Source organism: Denticeps clupeoides, chromosome 1, assembly GCF_900700375.1.
Source record: "Denticeps clupeoides chromosome 1, fDenClu1.1, whole genome shotgun sequence".
Classification (NCBI taxonomy): Eukaryota; Metazoa; Chordata; class Actinopteri; order Clupeiformes; family Denticipitidae; genus Denticeps; species Denticeps clupeoides.
In genome coordinates, this window is record NC_041707.1 from 37,815,301 (window position 1) to 37,837,872 (window position 22,572).

Genomic DNA, 22,572 nt, shown 5'->3' on the forward strand with positions numbered 1-22,572 from the left:
CATGGGTTTTGATGAGTTTTGATTTTACAGATGTGGTAAAGATGTGCATATTTTAACAGGTTTATAAACCAATATTGCCGAGATTTCTTCTTCCGATGGGAACATCTATATCAGGTATTTGGACATTCATCGGAATTTTTTACAACCATAGATTTCTGGCCTCAGCTGTAACCAAAAATACCAAGTTTATGACAGAGGAATAAGAAATTATATAAATACGTTTAAAAAAAAAAAAAAAAAAGTGTATAAATGTATAAATAAAAGTGTTTGGTGATGAGGGCAGGCATTCCATTTATTATGGAATTAACATAAATGTATGAGAGTTTTTTTTTTATGCATATGGTGGCAATGCATTACTGACAATATGCTCTAGTGGGAAACAGACAGGTTCGATCCATTCCTGTTTCAATGTGAGATCTTTATCAAGACCTTCCACACATCTGGAAGACTCCCTTCTATGGCAGCATTGACAAATTCTTCCTGTTCTTATGTTGATGGGTTTTTCCCTGCAGCATTATGGTTTAAACCCGGCTTCCCCAAATTCTGCCCCATTAATGGCATGTTCACAATCAGGCATGCAAACATGCACACAACAAGGCACAGAACAGCGCCTGAACCCTTCAGTGACAATTTCTTGGCGTCTCCTTCTGCCACTTTGCTTATCAGGATCCGTAACAGCTTCATTATGAGAGAAACCTGGTTGTGATTAGAACCGAGAGGAGGAGGACAGTGGAGACACTGTGCCGCCGCCCCCAAAAAGGACGGCGTGGATGAGGGGAGGGAGGAATGCAAGGAGAAAGAAGAAATGATAAAGCCGCCCCAGGGAGCAGTCATTTCGGTCTTGTCCGGCCCTTCTCCATCCCATCTTGGACTGATAAACAATAAATAAAATTTGGGGCAAATACCAGGAGTCAGCCAACCAGGGCACTCATGCTCACCAGACACAGACAAAAGATGCTCTATTGTCTTCTGCTTTTGGTGATCGCTCCAAAACACGCTTTAACCCAAAACAGATTGTCCTATTCTCCGGGGGAGAGGCGAGAGAGATAAGACCGAGGGAAGGAGAGAAGTAGAAAACGAGGTACAGAGAGAGAGAGAGAGAAACCCGGGGGCGCAACTCGATCAGCAATCACCACTAAACTCTGGCTGAACCAAGAAGGTCTTTAGAAGGAGAGGACTGTATCTCGGCTCATACCGGCCGACCAGACAGAGTGAGGGACGGGAAGGTGGACCATACCTTGATAAAAAAAAATTAAAAAAGACATTACAGCTCTACGGTCGACCTTTGACTTCTACACTCACTTCCACAAACACGCCAATTAGCCTACGTCCTTCCGGGTATATTTCCTGGAGCAGACGGTAGTTACAGGGACAGTCCCCCTGGACACACTCAGGGTTACTAGAGTCTTGCTAAGGGACGCTATGGTGGTAAGTGGTGTTTGAACCTGTGGTTTTTTCTGGGTCACTGGCGAGTGTCGAACCCACTAGGCTACTACCACCCAACCCCTGAAAGCAATCGAGTAAATGTTGTAATAAACTAATTATGGCAGCAATACAAAAGTACCGTCCCCGGTCCAATTTATCCGGATGCCGAGGCCTCACCTGCTTCATGGCCTTCTCGCCAATCTTGTCCGAGTGCTTGCGGATGCTCTCCAGGAAGTCCTTGAGGTCGGACATGGAGACGTCGCGGATGTGCGCGCGCAGGCGTGGGATGTTCTCGGCCATGATGGTGCAGAAGAGGTAGGCCCCCGCCTGCGGCAGACAGCTGTGCTCCAGCTGGTCGAGGGTCCGCAGAGCTGGGTAGTACCTGTGTATTTATTTTTAAAAAATAAATAATAAAAAATCTAATTTAATTTAGCATTGTGGAGGAACCAATTCTAAAAAAAAAAGTGAAGTGATTGTCACATGTGATACACAGCGGCACAGCACACGGTGCACACAGAGAAATTTGTCCTCTGCATTTAACCCATCACCCTTGGTGAGCAGTGGGCAGCCATGACAGGCGCCCGGGGAGCAGTGTGTGGGGACGGTGCTTTGCTCAGTGGCACCTCAGTGGCACCTTGGCAGATCAGGTAGATCAGACCAGCAACCTTCTGATTACAGGGCCACTTCCTTAACCACTAGGCCACCACTGCCCCCCGGGGTTTGGGGAGACAAACCCAAATGATGTGACAGTGGGACACTCCCAGTGTGAGGAGAGCAGGAAAATAGGCGGAGGGCACTGATATTCCACATCCCATCAAAAATATGCTACAAATTTCACTGGATAAGAGTTTAAAAGGTCCCCTGCCATTCGATTTTTTTTTTTGCTTAGCGGTCCCCTAATATCACACAGCTTAAAAAAATAAAAGGGAACACTTAAACAATCACCAGTCAAATCACACTTCTGTGAAATCAAACTGTCCGCTTAGGAAGCAACACTGACGCTGTTGTGCAAATCGAACCGACAGCAGGTAGAAATTGTAGGCAATCAGCAAGGCGTGGTTCTGCATCAGGGGACCACAGACCACTTCTCACTTCCCGTGCTTTCTGGCTGGTGTTTTGGTCACTTTTGAATGCTGCCGGTGCTTTCACCCTACAGGTAGCAGGAGACGGAGTCTACAACCCGCACAAGTGACTCAGGAAGTGCAGCTCATCCAGGATGGATGGCAAGAAGGCTTGCTGTGTCAGTCAGTGTCCGTCCAGAACATGGATGAGGAGACGGGCCAGCACATCAGGAGACGTGGAGGTCCGCTACGTCCGCCTTGGTGCAAGGATGAACAGGAGGAGCGGCGCAACAGCCCTGCAAAATGTGCCTACACAAACAGGTCAGCAGCAGACTCCATGAGGGTGGTATGAGGGCCCGACGTCCACAGGCGGGGGTTTTGCTTACAGCCCAACATCGTGCAGCACGTTGGCCAGAGAACCAAGCTTGGCTTTAGTCCAGGTCTGGGACGAGATCCCTCAGGGAGACCATCCGCCACCTCATCAGGAGCATGCCCAAGCATTGTAGGGAGGTCATACAGGCACGTGGAGGACACACACACACAACTGAGCCTCATTTTGAGTCGTTTTAAGGACATTACGTCAAAGTTGGTTCAGCCTGTAGTGTGTTTTTCCACCTTAATGTGAAAAAGAATTCACACCTACACGGGTGAATTCATTTGATTTCCATTGATAATTTTTTGTGATTAGTGTTGTCAGAACATTATATGTAAAAACAAAAGTATTTAATAACAGTTTAGCAGTTTATAACGGAAGTATCTTTCCGATCACCAAGCAACTGCAACGTTTCGCACGTTTGGAATTACGGTCGGTGGAGATAATGTCTCCGGCTCGAGGGGCAGTGGTGGCCTAGCGGTTAAGGAAGCGGCCCCGTAATCAGAAGGTTGCAGGTTCAAATCCCGATTCGCCAAGGTGCCACTGAGGTGCCACTGAGCAAAGCACCGTCCCTGGGCGCCTGTCATGGCTGCCCACTGCTCACTCAGGGTGATGGGTTGAATGCAGAGGACAAATTTCACTGTGTGCACCATGTGCTGTGCATCACATATGACAATCACTTCACTTTAAAGTTTTTTTTTTTTTTTAGGGGAGGGGTGGGAAATTCTATGGGCAGAAAAAGCATGAGAAAGGGGAGCTAGCCTTTCCCCTTATGATGTCATAAGGCGACAAATTCCTGAATGAACCACTCTCTGAACACGTAAGCTGAATCACCAAATCCCTCTTTACGCATATCACCATTTCTAGCCACTACAGGACCATAGACAGGCTCGGGGAACTGGAATTCATGTTAAAAAATTTCACTTTGTCAGGAGACCTTTAACAAATGTGTTAAAACTATTTGTAAAACACATTAGTAGGGGCCCGTGTGAAAATAAGTAGACATATGGTTCTGATTGTTTAAATTCGTATCCAGATCCGCAACAAGGTCCAAGCTCCAAGTACTGCCTATAACTTTGATGCATGTACCATGTCACACTTCCAAAAATGCTGGCGAAGCAGTATCTGCATGTAATATACACAAATCAGCCGCAACCTTCTGAGTAATACCGAGCAGGTCCCGCCCTCCTGGCACCGGCATCAGATCCAGACGTGGGCCTGACGACTGACGTGCGCGCTGTCGGAATAAATCAGAGGACGAGCGCCGCACGCCGGGAGAGGCGGACTGCTGCTGGCTGGCCTCGCCGCAGCCTCGACGGCAATGGCAGAACCAAACGATGGCCGTGATTTACGGGCCACGGGACACTCGTTTGCAGGGTCATGGTAAGGACAGGAGAGGGAAAAATGAGAAGATACCTACTACGCAGGCACGAGCCACTAAGCTCCCTTGTACTATTATTCCATCGGTTAAATTGACGGTTACTTAGCTATATTTCAAACGCAGATATTTATTGTGCACAAAAGTTCTACGGAGACCAAAGACAAATTTCCCCGGACTTGGCAGGACAACAAAGTTCATGTTGACGGATCTGATTCTCGGTGGCTCTGCATGTCCGCGGTCATCAGCTAGGACACGGCCAGTCACGCGGCTCATTGGTTTCCCTGAACGTCCATAAATCGACACTCCTGGATGCGCCGCCGCACGGTTCACCGTTAATCAGAACGACAGGGCCTGGGGGGGGTGGGGGGGGGGGGGGGGGGTGATGGCAGGACAACCTTCTGGATGCAGCGTCCGGACAGCTGGCTCCATCGCAGCGGCCCACCTGTGCCACTGGAATAGCAAGTGGTCTGTGTCGCCACCCAGTGGCCACTTGAAACTAAGCAGGCTGCTTTAAAAGGTTGGTGGTCCGACAAATGACACTCACGGCAGTAGTTAAAGGGACAATTACTGGTAGTGGTAGTTAGTGCAGTTTGAAATCAGGTTTTCTGCTTCGTATACATGCGTGTTACCCACAAGGCAACTAAAAGTACTTCTTGTGCGGACAGGTCTCACCTTTTAGTTTTCATCTGCTCCTGTAGCTTACTGTACATCTCCAGCACTGAAAAAGTTTTTAAGAAAAAAAGAAGGAAAAATGACCTCACAAAACAATTCTTGAATTTAAATTCAATAGAAATCTATGATTAGAGCCGAAAGGAGACCGAGGCGAAATAAAATCATCGACAACTTTCAATGGTATTAGCGACTCTCCTCCGCCCTGCGGCAGCTGCTCACCGGGCAGGCAGTGTGTGAGCTTGTCCACAGTGGTGGCGATGTTCCGCTGCTGCAGCCGACACTGCCTCAGCTCATCCATCGTATTCAGCGTCTGCAGGGGGGGCAATTTGGGAAGAGTCAAGAACCGATCCTAGTTCACCATTTCACCGTGTTAATGACTGCAAATCGAACCTCTTTGCCATCGTTCTGGAGATTATGGTTGGTCTGGATCACCTGACCCTGAAGAAGAAAAAAAAACAGGCCAAAAATCAAACACACTAGAGCCGAAATACTAATATGACCATCCATAAAACAACCATGAAATTACCATAACTAACATATATTTAAAATACATTTGGAATAAGTCACAATTACGCTATTATTCTTTTAAAAAATGGCCTTCCTAGCAATCACAGCACAACTCCTTTCTTCACCTTAAGTTTCTGTGCCTCTCCGCGCACTTTAAGCAGTTCGGTGATGGAGTCGACAAAGCCTTGGAAGTGGTGGTTGCACATCTTCTCAATCTCACGGTCGTGGTTGCGGATCCTCCCCTCAAGCTTCTCCATGAAGAGGCCATGTTCCTGCCCATCATACACGGACCTGAGAAACACAGGACGGGGTGTTATTGGAAGGAAAGAATGGAAAGGAATAACGTCTTGGTAACAAACTGTGCTGTGTAATGATGAAGTACAACCAGGAGGGGGCAACAACACGTTAAAAAAATTTTAAAAAAAACTGGTCAACAGCTGGTTCTGCAAATAATTATTACCTATAAAGGATACATTCATAAAGCAGACTTTGGTAATTAACTAGGCAATAAATCTTTCTACTCAGGTTTCTACTATTGTTTTTATTAAATGTACTTTATCACATGCATTTGTAGTACATACTTTTAACATTCTGTGCTAGTTTTACATATTACAAATGCACTAATTGCAAGTATATAAAACTGACTTAATGGATAAAAATAAAGTTTGCTACCCAAAAATAGTTTTATTAATGCAGAAGTTAACAGTGAACTTTACATCCAGTTTTCATATGATTATCTCATTCATAATTTGAGGGGTTATTTTAAATATACAATAAAAATGTACTAAATCACAAGCATATTTCAGTGTCAGTTCTACTTAATATAAAATATATTTAAGTAAAGCTTAATGGGGTCATGAAGACCTTTAATTAGACTAATGATTGATATTATACACACAAAAAAAAAAAGTGTAAAAAACAGCACACTTCACATTGTAATAATCAAGTGTAAACTGAAGTAAGAACACTTAAAATTGTACTTTTAAAAACTTTTTTTTTTTACTTTACTTTTTTTTTTATTGGTTATGGACTAATAAACGGAATAACCCTAAAGCAAAAAAAAAAAAAAGGCTCAGAAGCAGAAATCATACGGTCAATATGTGCCCACTAACAGCCATAATGGCCGACTCTCATTCAGACCAAAAGCCTTTTAAACCTCGGCCGGCTGGAGAAAAAAAAAAAAAAAAAAGTGAAGTGAAATCTGCCTGTCAGGCATGAAAGCATTAGGCAGCAGCTCAATCTACTCTGAATAGGGAGTGGAGGGGCTCTGAGCAGAAGAGTCCGGCAGCGTTGTTCACCCACCTCAACACGGGCAGGCACACGCCCAGGCCAGTCAGTAGTGCAGGGTCGAGTACAAAGCCCAGAGACAACTCGAAAGAACGAGACGCAGCGGCTCTCGTGTAACCACCGCAGACTGACGCCACCTGAGGTGTTGAAGTGTAAGAGCTCCCCAAAAGCCACATTTATTTTTTTATAGTGCTTCATTGAACCAATTATCCTTTCATTTAAAAAAAGAAACTAGTGTATAGTTAAAAGCAGTTTTGACCCACCTTCTCATTCAACATGTTTTCTTTATTTTCATGACCATTTACGTTGGTAGATTCTCACTGAAGGCACCAAAACTATGAATGAACACATGTGAAGTTATGTACTTAACAAAAAGTGGAGACCCGGCCTCCACAGTCACCGGACCTGAACCCAATCCAGATGGTTTGGGGTGAGCTGGACCAACAAGAGCTAAACACCTCTGGGAACTCCTTCAAGACTGTTGGAGAACCATTTCAGGTGACGACCTCTTGAAGCTCATTGAGAGAATGCCAAGAGAACCAAGTTTTCATGCCTTCAGTGAGAATCTACCAATGTAAATGGTCATAATAAAGAAAATATAATTTTAGCACCACAAGGCTGTATTCATCACTTTTTTTTTCAAAAGCCACATTTCTGATCACACATTGTGAAGGATATACGATACGATCAACGATGGGCTACTCATACAGTGTTGCCAGCCTTACTCCGAATTTATGGCACTATGATGACTGCCAGGAAACAGGAAAGATTTTTGCTGCTTGATTTGGAATTATATTCATCAGGGATCAGAATTATTACTATGAATACATTTTGCTCCAACCGAGCGACCTTTCAATGGTGTCCATCCTTCTCGAGAAGCTGTTCTGGTGGCCTTGTCTGGTGCGTCACGTGTTTCTGAATGTCGTTCCCTCAAGTGTCCTCATGAGCAGTGTCGGTAACCGAATCTGCTGGACTGAGTTCCGTTCCACGACCTCCGAGACTCTCGACCCTGAAAGCCCAGCTGCTGCAGAGGCCTGAGGGCCCATTGCGCAATACAGTCCCCACTGGTCCAGCCAGCATCTCTCTCACACACACACACACACACACACACACAAACACAATAAAGCGAACATGAATCTGCCACTTCACTAGAAACATCAGCCCTGAATGCGAGGATTTACAAAAACCAACTGCTGATGTCAAATTACCATTGGACATCAAGTTTATCAATTATTGTTTCCCTTATTCCCTGAGCATGGCTATTGTAATAAAAAAAACATCAAGCATGGTGGTGAAGCACTGAGCCAACACTCTGCACAGCCTCCTCTGGACTTCATTAGATCTCCTGCTTTCATCCAAACAGAAAAAGTGACCATAAAGTCTCCATAAAGACAAAGAGACAAATACAGTGCAAAACCAAATCCATCTTCCAAATATCATAACTGCATTTGAGTAAATAAGCCGCAGAGTATATGAGTAATTTTAACAAATAAACCACTGTATCCACATCATGTTAATTCCAAATGTTCTTGTCCGTCTCGAGGTCCCGCGTGAAGCTTCAGAGGAACTGGGGGGGGAGGGGCGAGAAGAACAGTGGACCCACTCTTCCCCGCTTTCATTTCGGGGGCTTAGAGGACACTCCAGTGCCAGGATGAAGAGCATCTCCTGCATCTCAACTCCACAGCGGCCGCCCGGGCAGGGCTCGGATAGGAACGGTCGAAGCCACTTGCGCTCGGCCTTGGCCAGCTGGTATCTGGGGCGGGGGGGTTCGGGTGACACCATCCCAACACTGGCCAGACCTCAGGCTGAGCGTGTTGATCTGAATTCGATAAAGAGTTCTTATTTACAGACCCTGATGCAACTGAAGTCCTGTCAAATTAAAAATCAGAATTGTCGCAGCCAAACAGAAGTTCACTGAACACAAACTGAAATTATACGTCTGAGATGTCGATTTAAACAAAACATAAATTACACAATTATATAAAACTCTATTGTATTATGCAGGATTATGTATAATGCCAGCAATGCCCATGTGGTAGTTACTGTTAGGAACTACACTGGACAAAATGAAGAAACTTTAAAGTTGAGATGGTGTCTGATGTACAGTACAGGCCAAAAGTTTGGACACCTTCTCATTCAATGTGTTTTCTTTATTTTCTTGACCATTTACGTTGGTAGATTCTCACTGAAGGCATCAAAACTATGAATGAACACATGTGGAGTTATGTACTTAACAAAAAGTGGAGACCTGACCTCCACAGTCACCGGACCTGAACCCAGTCCAGATGGTTTGGGGTGAGCTGGACCAACAAGTGCTAAACACCTCTGGGAACTCCTTCAAGACTGTTGGAGAAGCATTTCAGGTGACGACCTCTTGAAGCTCATCGAGAGAATGCCAAGAGTGTGTAAAGCAGTAATCAGAGCAAAGAAACTAGAATATAAAACATGTTTTCAGCTATTTCACCTTTTTGTTGTTAAGTACATAACTCCACATGTGTTCATTCATAGTTTTGATGCCTTCGGTGAGAATCTACCAACGTAAATGCTCATGAAAATAAAGAAAACACATTGAATGAGAAGGTGCGTCCAAACTTTTGGCCTGTACTGTAGAAAAGGCTGGTTCAGCGTTTGAGGTGGAGCCAAAAATCACACCGGGATCAGGTTACTCCGGCCGGGTTGCCCAGTCAGCGGGGGAGCGGCGCGGTAACGTGAACGGGTCTAAAAGAGGAAATGGCCACGGTGCAAGGCTGAAACGCGATCTGCCTGCAGGTCGCCCGCAGGCAAAGCCATAGTGATGAGTCACAGAAAGGCAGAAAGTCGCCGGCGTGTCCCCCGCCTCCGCCCCACACGGTCCTGCTTTCAACAGCACATTTCTTCCAATAACACCGATGAATTTTTCATTAGGCCTTCACTTTACACTCTAGCCAATGAATCACAGGAGAGGAGAAAAAATAATCTGACTAGTAATATATAAAATATATCTAGTACAGAGAAGTATTGAGTGAGTAATGTAAATGTCATAACGGCGGCTCGGTGGGAATGGATATGGACTCTGGTGATGGTGAACTTCTTACTAATGCATTAAGAAACCAAAAAATGTAGGGTGGTAGTAGCCTAGTGGGTAACACATTTGCCTATGAACCAGAAGACCCAGGTTCAAACCCCACTTACTACCATTGTGTCCCTGAGCAAGACACTTAACCCTGAGTGTCTCCGGGGGGGACTGTCCCTGTAACTAATGATTGTAAGTCGCTCTGGATAAGGGTGTCTGGTAAATGCTGTAAATGTAGATTGACTGAACATGAAGAGAATTTCATCACTCACCTGGTCATCATTACCTTAGAAGGGTATGACTTCCTGAAGTCATGAAGGACATTTCAGTCCCCCTCTGGAGACACTCAGGGTTAAGTGTCTTGCTCAGGGACACAATGGTAGTAAGTGGGGTTTTAACCTGGGTCTTCTGGCTACTACCACCCTACTCATACAAAAAGGAACATTATTCACGTCAAGTGGACATGTTGGTGAGCCTAGCGGTCCACAGTCAGGAGTTTTGTCCACCTCTGATGTCACACATCTGGACTCTTCAGTCTAAAATGACTTCACGTAGAAAACGCTCGAGGGTACGCCCATTGGAAGAACTGCTGCTGGAGACGCCATGCATGAGGTCATCTTCGGCCGACGAAGACCTGCACGTCAAACCTACACCCCTCATTTACAGGCACATGTTGGCGGAGACGTGCGAGCGGCCCGTACGCAGTGTGTGAAGCTGCGTGTGAAACTCCACCCGGTGCTTCAAAGAGCAAGCGGCTGGACGTGACTCAGCAGGGTGGAGACTGCCTCACCAGTCCGCCTCCCCCGCATGGAGCCCCTTCACGTCTCAGCTAAACGTTACTGGCTAAATGGAAGTCTCAGCATTGGCTAAAATGTGTGTGTGTGTGTGTGTGTGTGTGTGTATGAGAGAGTATGTGTGTTCATATTATGCATATCATTACACGGCAACGAAACTTTGCTACACTAGCCCAACAAACCATTCACAAAAAAACTGGTTCTAAAAACATGAAATCAAAAATGCAACTGTGGAATAATAATTTTAAATAAAAATATCACTAAATAGTTATTGTCATAACACACCAAAATCACCTGCGAACGGGGAGCAGTGTGTGGGGACGGTGCTTTGCTCAGTGGCAACTCAGTGGCACCTTGGCGGATCGGGATTCGAACCGGCAACCTTCAGATTACGGGGCCGCTTCCTTAACCGCTAGGCCACCACTGCCCATTATGCAGTGGAGTTAAAGTAAAAAGTCTCTACAAACTGAAATAAATGAAGAAAAAAAAAAGAGCAGTAGTGAAGTACATTTATTTTGTTATCCTAACAACCCCAGTTAGAATAGCTACAAGTGACAAGCTTAATTAGCTCATTACCGAGCTAGTAAACAAACGGAGGCCATTTTATGTGATGTTAGCGAACAAACATGGAAGTGTACGAGGACTGACGTTCACGTTTTTTTTCGTTCATACAAAACGCTAGCGTAACTATGTAAGCTTAAGGCATAAACTGGCAAGGATCTCACAATACGATACGTATCATGACACGATTATATCAGGATATGTTGCGATACTGTAAATGTTGCGATATTTTGATATTCAGAGCTGACATACAGGATGCTGTGATCGGACTCATGTTTTGCAGTTTCACGCAACCTGAAAGGCCAAGCAGTAATTCATAGTACCAAGCACTATGAATTACTGCTCAAATATTTCTATACAAAAATATTGATATTTGATGTCCCTTTATTGATACACTTTCACCACGTAACATACTATGATATATTGCTGTATCAATATATTCCTAATAAAAAAAGTTTAGTTATTTCAAAAACATTTTCCATTTTAGCAATTTGACCCTTTTGGTCTTCACCGAGTTATAATGAAATTGTAATTCGGATTACACTTATTTGCTCTTTCCAATCAAGGTGCTGACTATTTAAACAGGTGTAGTTAGGAGAGCTAGTGTCAGATATTCAGCTACATGGGGTTGAAGGTTCATGCCACCCCTGAACCTTGAGAGCATCTCAAACTATAAGATCAACAAACTGTAATAGAAAAATGTCAATAAAATGTGCATTCACAACATTCCACGGTCACCAGAGAGCACTTTTCCCGTTGTCTGAACAGTTTTTCCAATGACCCCCCAACTCGCCTCCCTAATCCAAACTGCAAGGAGCCCAACTTCCTTCATCTGGGAACACATTGTTCACGACTTAATAAAACCCGATTGCCGTTGTTTCTTCAACGAAGGCCACTGATGTGTTCTTGCTGCTGCTTGTGATTCCCGGTCAGGACTTTTTGAAGGAGGTTGGATGAACTTTCTCCTGTTTTCACTAATAACTGTGCCAAGACTCTCTGAAGGCTGGAAACTCTCCAGGTGGATGGAGACGAGAGTGGCATTTCCCGTTCCGGAAGAGCTGCCGCTTCCCACCTTTCCCTTACTATTCTTGGAAAGAAGAAAAAAAACAGTAGCGTTCCAGCATTGGTATCCCACCACCCAGCCCCTTCCTCTCAGACAGCCTCAAAATATTAAAGACACTTACTCACACATTACTATATAGGCATAGCCTGCATAGCCAAAAAGCACGTAGAACATCATTTCATTGATATGTTCTGGATCCCAAGGAGTCTTATATCATGCTTGATCAATCATATGACATTATTTAATATCTGACAAATTTTAAATATCTATGAAGAATGTAGGGGTTCAGCTGATAAAAAAAAAAAATCATTTAATAAATAGTAACGAGTATAGTCCAGGTCAAAGTCAACTTTATTGTATAATGAAGTAACCAACCTAAAACGAATGACATTGAACGTGGAAAAGTACAACAATCTATTTATAGACAAATGGCATTGTCATTTTTGGCACAGTTCAACTACATACAAAGCGTCTCCCTGAACAGACATGTAACAAAACCAGGAAGGGTTTGTTTGACTGCAGATCGAATGTGGTCTGTCGGTCTCCAGTATTGGTTTAAAAAAAAAAAAATTAAAAATTCCCCAGTTAAACTGTAATTTCATAGAAACGGCCATAAAGTAGTCAGACTACTTCTGTATGGGTGAACCACAATTCATTGCAATGGACAAAACATTTAAAACATTATAAAATGTACGTCCAATGGCATTGTCCTGTATCAAATATTGTGATACAGGACAATATTCATGGAAATCTGCTTCAATTTGAATCTGGTATACTGGTACGTCCATAGCTGCCAGGCCAGCACCGGTCATTGAAATCAGGAAATGCGGGCAATATGTCTCGTGCATTGGGCTCTGCACAGGATGCACTGGTGCACTTAGCTTTTTTTCCTCGGGTGCACCAAATTTTCGCGAAAATGGATGCCGAGGTGGTGAAACGGAGGCTAGCCAATGCCGATTACGTTTTGCTTGCACTCGCAACTGGGCAATTCTGAAGAGTGTGTGTGTGTGTGTGTGTGCGCGATTACATGAATGCAAAAAGCTGCAATTTAAATGATTAGTACACGGATTGGATCGGCAACATATCACTCATTCTCTCAAAGTTTGCGAGCTGACTGAAGTCTCACTTCAGTCAAATGTGACGTGTTTGGTCACATGACTTTCGGTTCGGTTCAATGGAGACCTCAGATTCGTGACTCGCATAGACATATGGGTAGACGCCGCATGACTCGCTGCATCGTACGTCAACGTCGCCGCCATATTGCGATAGGCTCTGCTGTGGCGTGAAGCATATACAGGTCTATGGAGAGAAGTGCATAAAAACGCCTCACTCTTGCGCTGCTTGGGGCTGTACAAACCGCTGTATGCTCCAAACCAGATCCTGGGGGATTATATTTCATAGGTAAGGCTGGACAATTGTTTTGAATATATTGGGCCATTCTAAAATCCCGTTTTTTTTAAGTCTTAACCTTAGTTTAGCTAGGCTAAGCTAGCGAAGCTATGCATTCCTGTGTTCAAGTCAGCCTCCAAGCAACGTTTTGGCTAAACGTAGGCATAAACTATTTAGACTGTTTAGTTAACTTTTCTCAAACTTTGAAGGTTTCCTAAAGAAATTCACCTCAGTTTACAAAAGCTAGCAAAGCTATGCATCCCTGTGTTCAAGTTAGCCTCTAAACAATGTTTTGGTTAAATGTAAGAGCTATAATACTGGATTTTATAATGGCCAAATATAATCAAAACAGTTTTTTAGCATTACCAAGGTTTGTCGTTCGACAGTAATGTAAAGTTTTTTGTAATTATTTAATTTTGTAGAATATTGTATGAAAGCACTGGGCATTTCAAGTTGTTATAAGTAGTTTGTATGTTTCACTTTGAAATTAAACATTTCACTATTAGCAATTTGTATGCGACATTTAATTGATATACAAGCAAGTGTCCTTTATCATATCGCAATCGCATAATTGATCTCAATAATTGCAAAATGTCTATCCCCAAATTGTGCAGCCCTAGTTCTCAGTCACCCAGGTCATGGTTCTATCAAAAAAAGGTTGTTTCACTTGGCATCCTTTGACGCCAAGGATCCATAAGAAGTCCAGTTGACAGTGAAATATCCTTTTTTTGGAGACAAAATGCTTGTGCTTTCATAAAGGCAGAGATGTTCAAGCAGGGGTGGTGTCTAGCTGAAAAACAGCCCCGAAGTACATCTACTGCCCTTTCTTACATATTTTCGCCACCCCACAGAGGAAAATCCAGGAACCCCCACTGGGTTTCCACACTCCAGTTACAGGCCTAGGCGTGTTTTTCGGTCAAACATGTTTTAACTTCAAATGATTTCTGGGAAGGGAGGGGTGCAAGGACTGAGGAAAAAAAAAAAATGCACCGACACCACAACTCTGGCTTCCAACCTGAAATCTCATAATCAGAGTTGACATAAGTAAACACACTGCGGCATTATGAGTTCTTTGGGTAAACGTGCCACTCCCATGTGATTGCTGAAGTCCGTGTGATCGACGGTGGCAGCTTCCCTCAGTGCGCTCCAGCTCATTCAAACATCTCACAACGTTAAACTGCCCAGAAATAGTGAGGTTAACAACAACACCACCATTTATTTCTTATATAGCCCAAAATCACATACAGTATGTCTCAATGGGCTCTAACAGGCCCTACAGTTCTGCACACAAGGAAAAAAAAAAAAAACTCCACACACTCTAGGAGAGAGAAAAACAGAAAGGAAGAAACGTTGGGAAGGAGTGATACAGAGAGGGACGCCCTTCCAGGGTAGAGTGAGCCTGCAGTTGGTGTCAGTGCAGGGTTGGTGATTGTCCAATAAGAAGAAAAAAAAAAAGTCCTACAGTGGTAGAGGTGGAAAGGTCCAAAGTGTAGTATAGTAGTATCCAAGTGTATAGTTAACACTTAACACTTAATGTGTGAATGCCAGGGGTAAATAGGGAATCCTTAATGCATTGCATAAAATAATAATAATAATCTTATACACTGATCCCAACATCCACAAATAACATCCTCCTTTATTTGCCATTAATAAAACTTGAGGCATGACAATATCAGGAGAAAATCTGAAATTCTGTTTAAATGAGCATTTTCTATTTAAATTCCTCAACTTTAAGTATAAATGGTACAATCAATATAAAATAAATGTAAGACTTAAATGTAAGAAAAGAAAAAGAAAAAAAAAGTTTTACACTTATTTTATATGTATTGTTTTTATTCATTTTGTAATTTAGTGTGGGGTCCTTGAGTGCTATGACGGGTGCCTATTAATAAAATTATTATTATTATATTTATTTATTAGCAGGCAGCCAATAAAAAAAATGCAGCTTTGGTGGCAAAGCTGCATTTTGTGGTGACTCTACTGCTAAAAATTCCTACAGATCCACCAGAAGTCCAACAGGGTCCAACGGAACCAGAGGGACCACCGTTCTGCTTTAAACAGAAGAAACCGGGGACGATTCGCTTTAACCAACACACACACACACACACACACAGAAATAGAATATTATCTGCAAAACCCGCCTGCGGTTAGCTGCATGCCACATGCGAGTGTTTATGACGAAGCGCTGGACGCTGGGAGAACTGAGTCACGGGGAGAAGCAGACGGCCAGAGGCCAAACCCCGGTTCCAGGAACTCGCAGCGGAGTCCACCTGAAGGACAAGCCACAGATTGTCCCGCGGCGTGTCCACACTTCCGCCTTCTTCTCAAAGGAAGCGCACGAGCCAAGCCTCCACATCAGCCTTGAGACGCTCGCCTGTGAACCAGAAGACCCAGGTTCAAACCCCACTACCATTCTGTCCCTGAAGACACTTAACCCTGAGTGTCCCCTAGGGGGGGACTGCACCTTTCACTACTGATTGTAAGTCATAAATGTCAAACTCATATTAACGCTCTGGTGAGAATGTTCGCTAGGGTAACATCTGGTCCTGGTGACATCTGGAAAGGTACCTAATAAAGTGGCCAGAAGGCACAGTGCTGGGCTCCAACAGCTGCGAAGTATGAACCTGTGGAGTATCGGGTGCAATTTATGGCACCCATAAGAAAAACTTGTCTCTGTCCTCTGTCCCTCCCACACACACACACACGCAGCTGCTATCTCAACGCATTGGCGTACCAACTAACGGATGACTCGGCACATTAGCAGCGATCTGTGTACATTAGATAAACTCCCAAAAAAAAACAGCCGCGCAACAATCCCGCGCTGGCGGGCGCCCGCGGAACCGATAATAATGTGGTTTTAGTCCCGTGCTGTCGATCAGTGATGAAAGTGGTTATTTTTGTCATTGTGAAACAGCGCAGCGCACGGTGATTTGAACCTGCAACCTTTCGCTTACGGGTCCGCTCCCTCGCCCGCAAGGCCACCACTGCTAAAATCGAAATTTCTTTCCCCTGCTACGGGCTGGCAGCCTGAGCAAAATCATGATCAATGGACAAAATTAACAGAAATCCAAGATGCTTGTCCGGTTAAGAAAGCGGCCCCGTAATCAGAAGTTTGCCGGTTTGAATCCCGATCCGCCAACGTGCCACTGAGCAAAGCACCGTCCCCACACACTGCTCCCCGGGCGCCTGTCATGGCCGCCCACTGCTCACTCAGGGTGATGGGTTAAATGCAGAGGACAAATTTCACTGTGTGCACCGTGTGCTGTGCATCACAAGTGACAATCACTTCACTTTGTACTTTGCTCATGTGATTGCAGTGATTTGACTACAGCACAACAGGGATACGCACACAGGTTCCGGTGGGTAACATACTCGTCTATGAACCAGAAGTCCCAGGTTCATAATATTCTATTGTGTCCCTGAGCAGGACACTTAACCCTGAGTGTCTCCGGGGGGGAGACACTCTGGATAAGGGCGTCTGGTAAATGCCATAAAATGTAAATGTAGAAGTAGCTGGCGAGTCATAGCTGGCATCAAAACTATGAATGAACACATGTGGAGTTATGTACAAAAAAGATTAAATAACTGAGAACATTTTTTATATTCTAGTTTCTTTGCTGTGATTACTGCTTTGCACACTCTTGGCATTCTCTCGATGAGCTTCAAGAGGTCGTCACCTGAAATGCTTTTCCAACAGTCTTGAAGGAGTTCCCAGAGGTGTTTAGCACTTGTTGGTCCAGCTCACTTCAAACCATCTGGATTGGGTTCAGGTCCGGTGACTGTGGAGGTCAGGTCTCCACTTTTTGTTAAGTACATAACTCCACATGTGTTCATTCATAGTTTTGATGCCTTCAGTGAGAATCTACCAACGTAAATGGTCATGAAAATAAAGAAAACACACTGAATGAGAAGGTGTGTCCAAACGTTTGGCCTGTACTGTATATATAAAAGTGTAGATCATAAAAACAGGAATTTCCAGGTGTTTATGCAGTGAAAATCCTGATTAAATTTCCAATTTCTCTTTCACGGGACAAAAAACGATTTTAATGACAGTGGGTCTACTTAAATGCCATTCATCTGTGCAGGGTGGCCTTCTTATGCACAACGCATTCACACACACACTCACACACACTATATATATATATATAAAAAAGCGAGAATGGATATGAATTACGTTTCTCTCTACGACAGATGAGTTTGTTCAATAACCAGTCTGGTCCGTGTTACCACGAGTCATCTTGAGAGCCGATCGACTCTTCCGACTCGCCCAATTCATTCCTCAGCCGGCGCTGTTTGACGACGAAATGTTGCTTTTGCGTGTGAGAACTGTACCTGGAGTCAACAGCCTGGAAGCCCCGAACACCGCAGCTTGTCGCCGACCCCCCTTTTTATGCTTTGATCGCGACAACACTGCGCCCAGCGACCGATTCATCCACAGTCCCGCCGTAACGTCCATTTCCGCGCAGCAAGTGTCGGAATCGGCCGCTTTGGTTAGTTTTCGGGCGGGCTGAGGACTAAAATAAAGGCGCTGGAAGAGTCCTCGGGAGTTTCTAGAGCAGAGGGAGACTCCCTGATTTCTTTTTTTTTTTTTTTTTCAGAACCCCCCGCCGCCACCGTTCCCTTACCGGAGAGTGGGTCCGATGCAGTTGGGGTCGGTGCTCTCGATCTCCCGGAGGATCCGCTCGTGTTCCGCGGCGACTTCCACGCTCGCCATCTTCCCATGTCCGAGTCGCGGCGCGTCACTGCGGGGAACGCGAGTCCGCGGACGCAACGCGACTTTTGTGGGAGTCGAGAGCCAGACGCGATTCTACTTCCGGGTCTCGCTCGACTCCCGAATGAAAGTGTCCTGCGGAATTCCAGCGAGAATAATAACAACAGCAGTAACGTCAACTGCATTCGTTTCCAACTCTGCCGCGGAACTTTACCGATGTTCTTTTCGGACTTTTTATTCACACGCCCGTGAATAGACTATACACAAACTTTAAACAAAATAAAGCCAATTACTGTGGAAAAATGTGCATTTAAAAGCACAGAGAAGGCATCATTCGGCGATAACAGTGGATAAGTGACCGCGTCGTGCGTGGAAACGGCGACATCTGGCGGCCGGCGTGGAAAAGGCAACAATAAAGATGTCACTTTTCTTCAACGCATCTGTAATGTCATAATATTCGGTCAGAACAGAAAAGGCTGCATTTCTATCGTAACGTTGTACGATTTATGCTGTCTAATTGTGACTATCGCAAGGACAAGAATGTCAATTAACATAACACCTACAAATACAACTAATATTAAATTAAAACAAGAGTTATCCATCCTCTTGTTTATTTTTTACTAATGTCTTCCTATCTAACCGTATATCTATTTATCTCACTATCTGTTGCTGCTTGCAAGTGTCATAGTTCCTACTTCCCACATCAATTGGACCAAAGCGGTATAATAAGACCCGGTAGATTGATTTTATGTTTATTTTAAATGTGCGCGGTGTAATACAATTTCAAACCATGTTCCACCGTCATGACGCGACAACTCGGCTGTCCCGCACGAACATTCATCATCGTCCGACCGTTCGTGTCCCCGGGAAGACGGTATTTCGCGCGTCTGTCTGTCGGTGGGTCGACGTCCACGTTAGACACGCCCAGACGATTCGACTCCGCCCACTTTTTAAAACACGAAGCCCCTCCCACCGCCGGTCCGCAGCTGTGAACGGATCTTCGGCGACAACTGCGGCCGCGCGGGGAGCGACCTCGACGAAAAGGCGACGCGATCGAACAAAACAGAGGAAAGAAATAAAGTTGCATTTGGGTGACGTGGTCGTGAACGCCAGGTAAGATGCCGGGTCGTCCCTTGTCGAGCCCCGACGCCGCTTTAGAAAGTTCCGGTCGGCGGTCGGCGCGTTCTGTCCGTAAATGAGCCGCGAACCCGCCGCTCCGGCTTCTGTTGCGTCGTTTTTCGGCGGCCGTCGGAAGAGCAGGAAGTAGCTGGTAGTCGAACTGTTCGCCTTATTGCTGAACACGCACAAACACACACTCACGGTTCGTGTATTGACATGTTACCACCCGCCATCTTTCGTGCCAATTAAAAGCCCCACTTATTTATTAATTCACTTGGCATAAATACAGCAAGTCGATGCTTTGTGGGTTTTGGCCCCTTCATCAACAGATTGGGTCCAAATGAAACGTATTTACTTCATTAGTTTTGCAATTAGCCAGTGACGACACGCTTAAGAGGCCACATTGACCAAAAAAAAGTAACATTTCTATTATTTTATGTTGTAACTTTATTGTTGTTTTCAGGTCGTTCGATTTGTCTTTTTAGATGCCACCATGGCCCACATGTTCATTTCAGACAGTGGCTCGGACTCGGATGTGGGAGACACGAAGCGGCCAGATGCCTCACGGGGCTCCCGGTCGTCCGAAGTGCCCAGAGTTGACCTCCCAGGTAGGTTCCCGTTGGAAACACGACCGTGTCCAGGTACCGGCGTCACGCCGCTCGCAGGACAGCTTCACGTAACTGGGCCGGATGGCATGAGCATCTCGCACGGTGGACCTCTCGTTCCTCCTACTGCTTTAAGGAGACGGGAATAAAAGAAAAGTCCACATTTCTACCGCATGTCGCGTTGCCAGATCTTATCCTATTTGCAGTTTCAGAAATGATTGTGTTGCTCGTGTTTTACCACAGAACACTATTCTTGAGCATGGAGCAAGATGACATCTTCACCTGTAGCTTAAAAGTGTGTGTGTGGTTCATATTGAACAGGATCAAACTGGAAGATTGCGTAGCTCGTTTTCATCCATCATCGCGTATAAACCCCGATCTGCGAATCGTTTTTTTTTTAGCTCCTCGCTGATCTTTTGTAGAAAAGAAGAGGCAGAGGGTTTACTCCGAGAACAACGCCCCGTGCAAGAGCGAGGCCGACTTCCAGGAGTTTGGATCTACGGAGGACGAGCTCCTGGCTGCCGACAGCGGACCTTTTCGGTCTCGATCCCACTCGGCTCCCCCTGCCCTGTGGGCCGCCAGGAAGTACGGTCAGCAGCTCAGGAGGATGAGTGACGAGTTTGATGTCTTACTGGACAAAGGGGTAAGGACGATTCCGCCGCGTAAGTAAGATGGACTATTTCAGAATAGAATACGATAAAATGTTATATGAATACAATAACAGAACCCACTTGAGTTGAGGAAATCATAGAGTGAATGAACCTGGCAATGCAACATTTATGGTACATGACATTGCATAAAAATTAAATGTATTCATCGTACTTTTTCAAAAACATATTTGAAGTACAACTGTTTTATGTTGCAATATTTCTGCCTTTCTCTTGGTTACTCTTTGCAAATCGGCCAAAAAATTGAGAGTGGAAGTGTTCAGTTGTCACGGTGCACACAGTGAAATGTGGCCTTGGTGAGCCACATGCATTTAACCCAAGGGTGATGGGTTAAATGCAGAGGACAAATTTCACTGTGTGCACCGTGTGCTGTGCTGCTGTGTATCACAAGTGACAATCACTTCACTTTCAGGATAGTTTGGCCACAAATGTCCACGTGTAGGCGTGAAAATAGAAGTTCTTTTCTTCAACAGGCTGATATTGCTAATAGACACGATAGTTATTGGACTGCGTCCCTTTAAGGACACCGAAATGAAATAAAAATGGTGTGACGTTGCAGATGAAGAGGGTCCTCAGCGCCGGAACTGCCAAGCAGATGCGAACCTCCTCCAGCTGGCTCGGAATTCTCTGGAGCCACAAAGAGTCCGAGGGGGAGGCGAACAGCGGCCTCAAGGCAACCGGGGCACGCACGGCCAAGTGAGAGACGGGCGGGAGCGAGCGGAGGGCGCAGTCGGGGGCAGACGGAGAGAAGATGCCCAAAAGGGGTTTGGAAAGGAAAGTGTCCCCAGGTGTAGGCGTGCCTTTTAAAGACCCCCCCTGGGGGTCCTCATATCTGCTGAAGATGAATACTGTGCCACATAGCCAGACCGTGCCATGGTCACAACTCTGCCTTGATGAATGACACGATCCCCTGATGCAAGCAGAAGGCGGCTCATTGCACTGCAGTTAACTGAAGGATAAGAATGACATCGGGCGCTGCCATTTTGTTCTGTCTGTCTGTCTGTCTTTTTTTATTATTTTATTATTATAACTGCATCTGGCAGGAACAAATTTTTGAACAAATCTGTTAATATTTCCCAGAATGCACTCCTTCCCTATTTTAACAATTCAATTTTATACGCACCAGATTTGTAGAGTATTTGTAATAAGCCAGCAATCTGTTGAAAGACAGAGGGAATGCTGTTGTCGAGGACTCGGCCTGGTCCCCGTTGGGCAACTGGAGAGTCTCCGACCGAACGAAATATTAATACGTGAATGCATTTTAATCCATTTTATGTTGTATGAAATTGGCTTTCATCCCTGAAGGAACAGAATTGTGATTACGGGGAATAGGGTCTGGCAATAGAAGTGTCCCATTGGTAACAAATAATTTTTTTTTTTTTTTTTTAATCTGAGCGTGGAATATGTTTTTTGCGATCTATATTTGTGGATTGAGAAACTGGTAGCACACTGGCTAAGCATAAAAAAAGAGAAACTGGACTGTGCTCTGCAGTACATATTTAGGCCTTGTAGTTGCAGTCTACCTGTGGGCATGCAGGTAAAGATCTGATTTGTGTTTGAACTTTGATCTGATTGTGAAAAGCACTACTATCTGAGCCATGAACAGGCCCACGATTACTCTGCTTGTAATACTACCACTTTATCTTCCTGGGTCAGTACTGCAAGATCCAGAAGCCCAACCTTAACCCCTCTGTATGTGTTGTAGCGAGATTGGTGGACGAGTGGGTGTGTCGTGCCGTGGGCTAGACCTGTTTGCACACGTCTCACGCATTACTTGAAACTGGTTGCTTCTATATGATGTTTGTATGACACATTGTTGAATTTTTTTTTTCTGCCCCTGTGTTTTGTGAAGGGAAAGACCAGTTTAAAAAAATGGTTTCTCAATTACCACTACAAGTCAGCAC

At 44.8% G+C, this 22,572-nt stretch overlaps 1 protein-coding gene across 7 annotated transcripts in view; it reads right to left on the minus strand.

Moving 5' to 3' along the window:
* exoc6b (exocyst complex component 6B) overlaps nucleotides 1-18,545 on the minus strand; it is a 63,319-nt gene extending 44,774 nt beyond the window's left edge. For 3 of the 7 annotated variants that reach the window (XM_028964879.1, XM_028964897.1, XM_028964888.1), the window contains exons 1-6: nucleotides 18,191-18,543; nucleotides 5,545-5,710; nucleotides 5,303-5,350; nucleotides 5,132-5,222; nucleotides 4,913-4,958; nucleotides 1,603-1,807 (exon numbers count right to left, since the gene is read on the minus strand). In XM_028964879.1, coding sequence (XP_028820712.1) covers nucleotides 1,603-1,807; nucleotides 4,913-4,958; nucleotides 5,132-5,222; nucleotides 5,303-5,350; nucleotides 5,545-5,710; nucleotides 18,191-18,279 — 645 coding nt within the window. In that variant the 5' untranslated portion in view covers nucleotides 18,280-18,543. Of the gene's footprint in view, nucleotides 1-1,602; nucleotides 1,808-4,912; nucleotides 4,959-5,131; nucleotides 5,223-5,302; nucleotides 5,351-5,544; nucleotides 5,711-18,190 lie in introns of all 7 variants that reach the window. The other 4 variants (XM_028964840.1, XM_028964871.1, XM_028964753.1 and 1 more) reach the window with 3 other exon arrangements.
* Nucleotides 18,546-22,572: the final 4,027 nt, after the last annotated feature.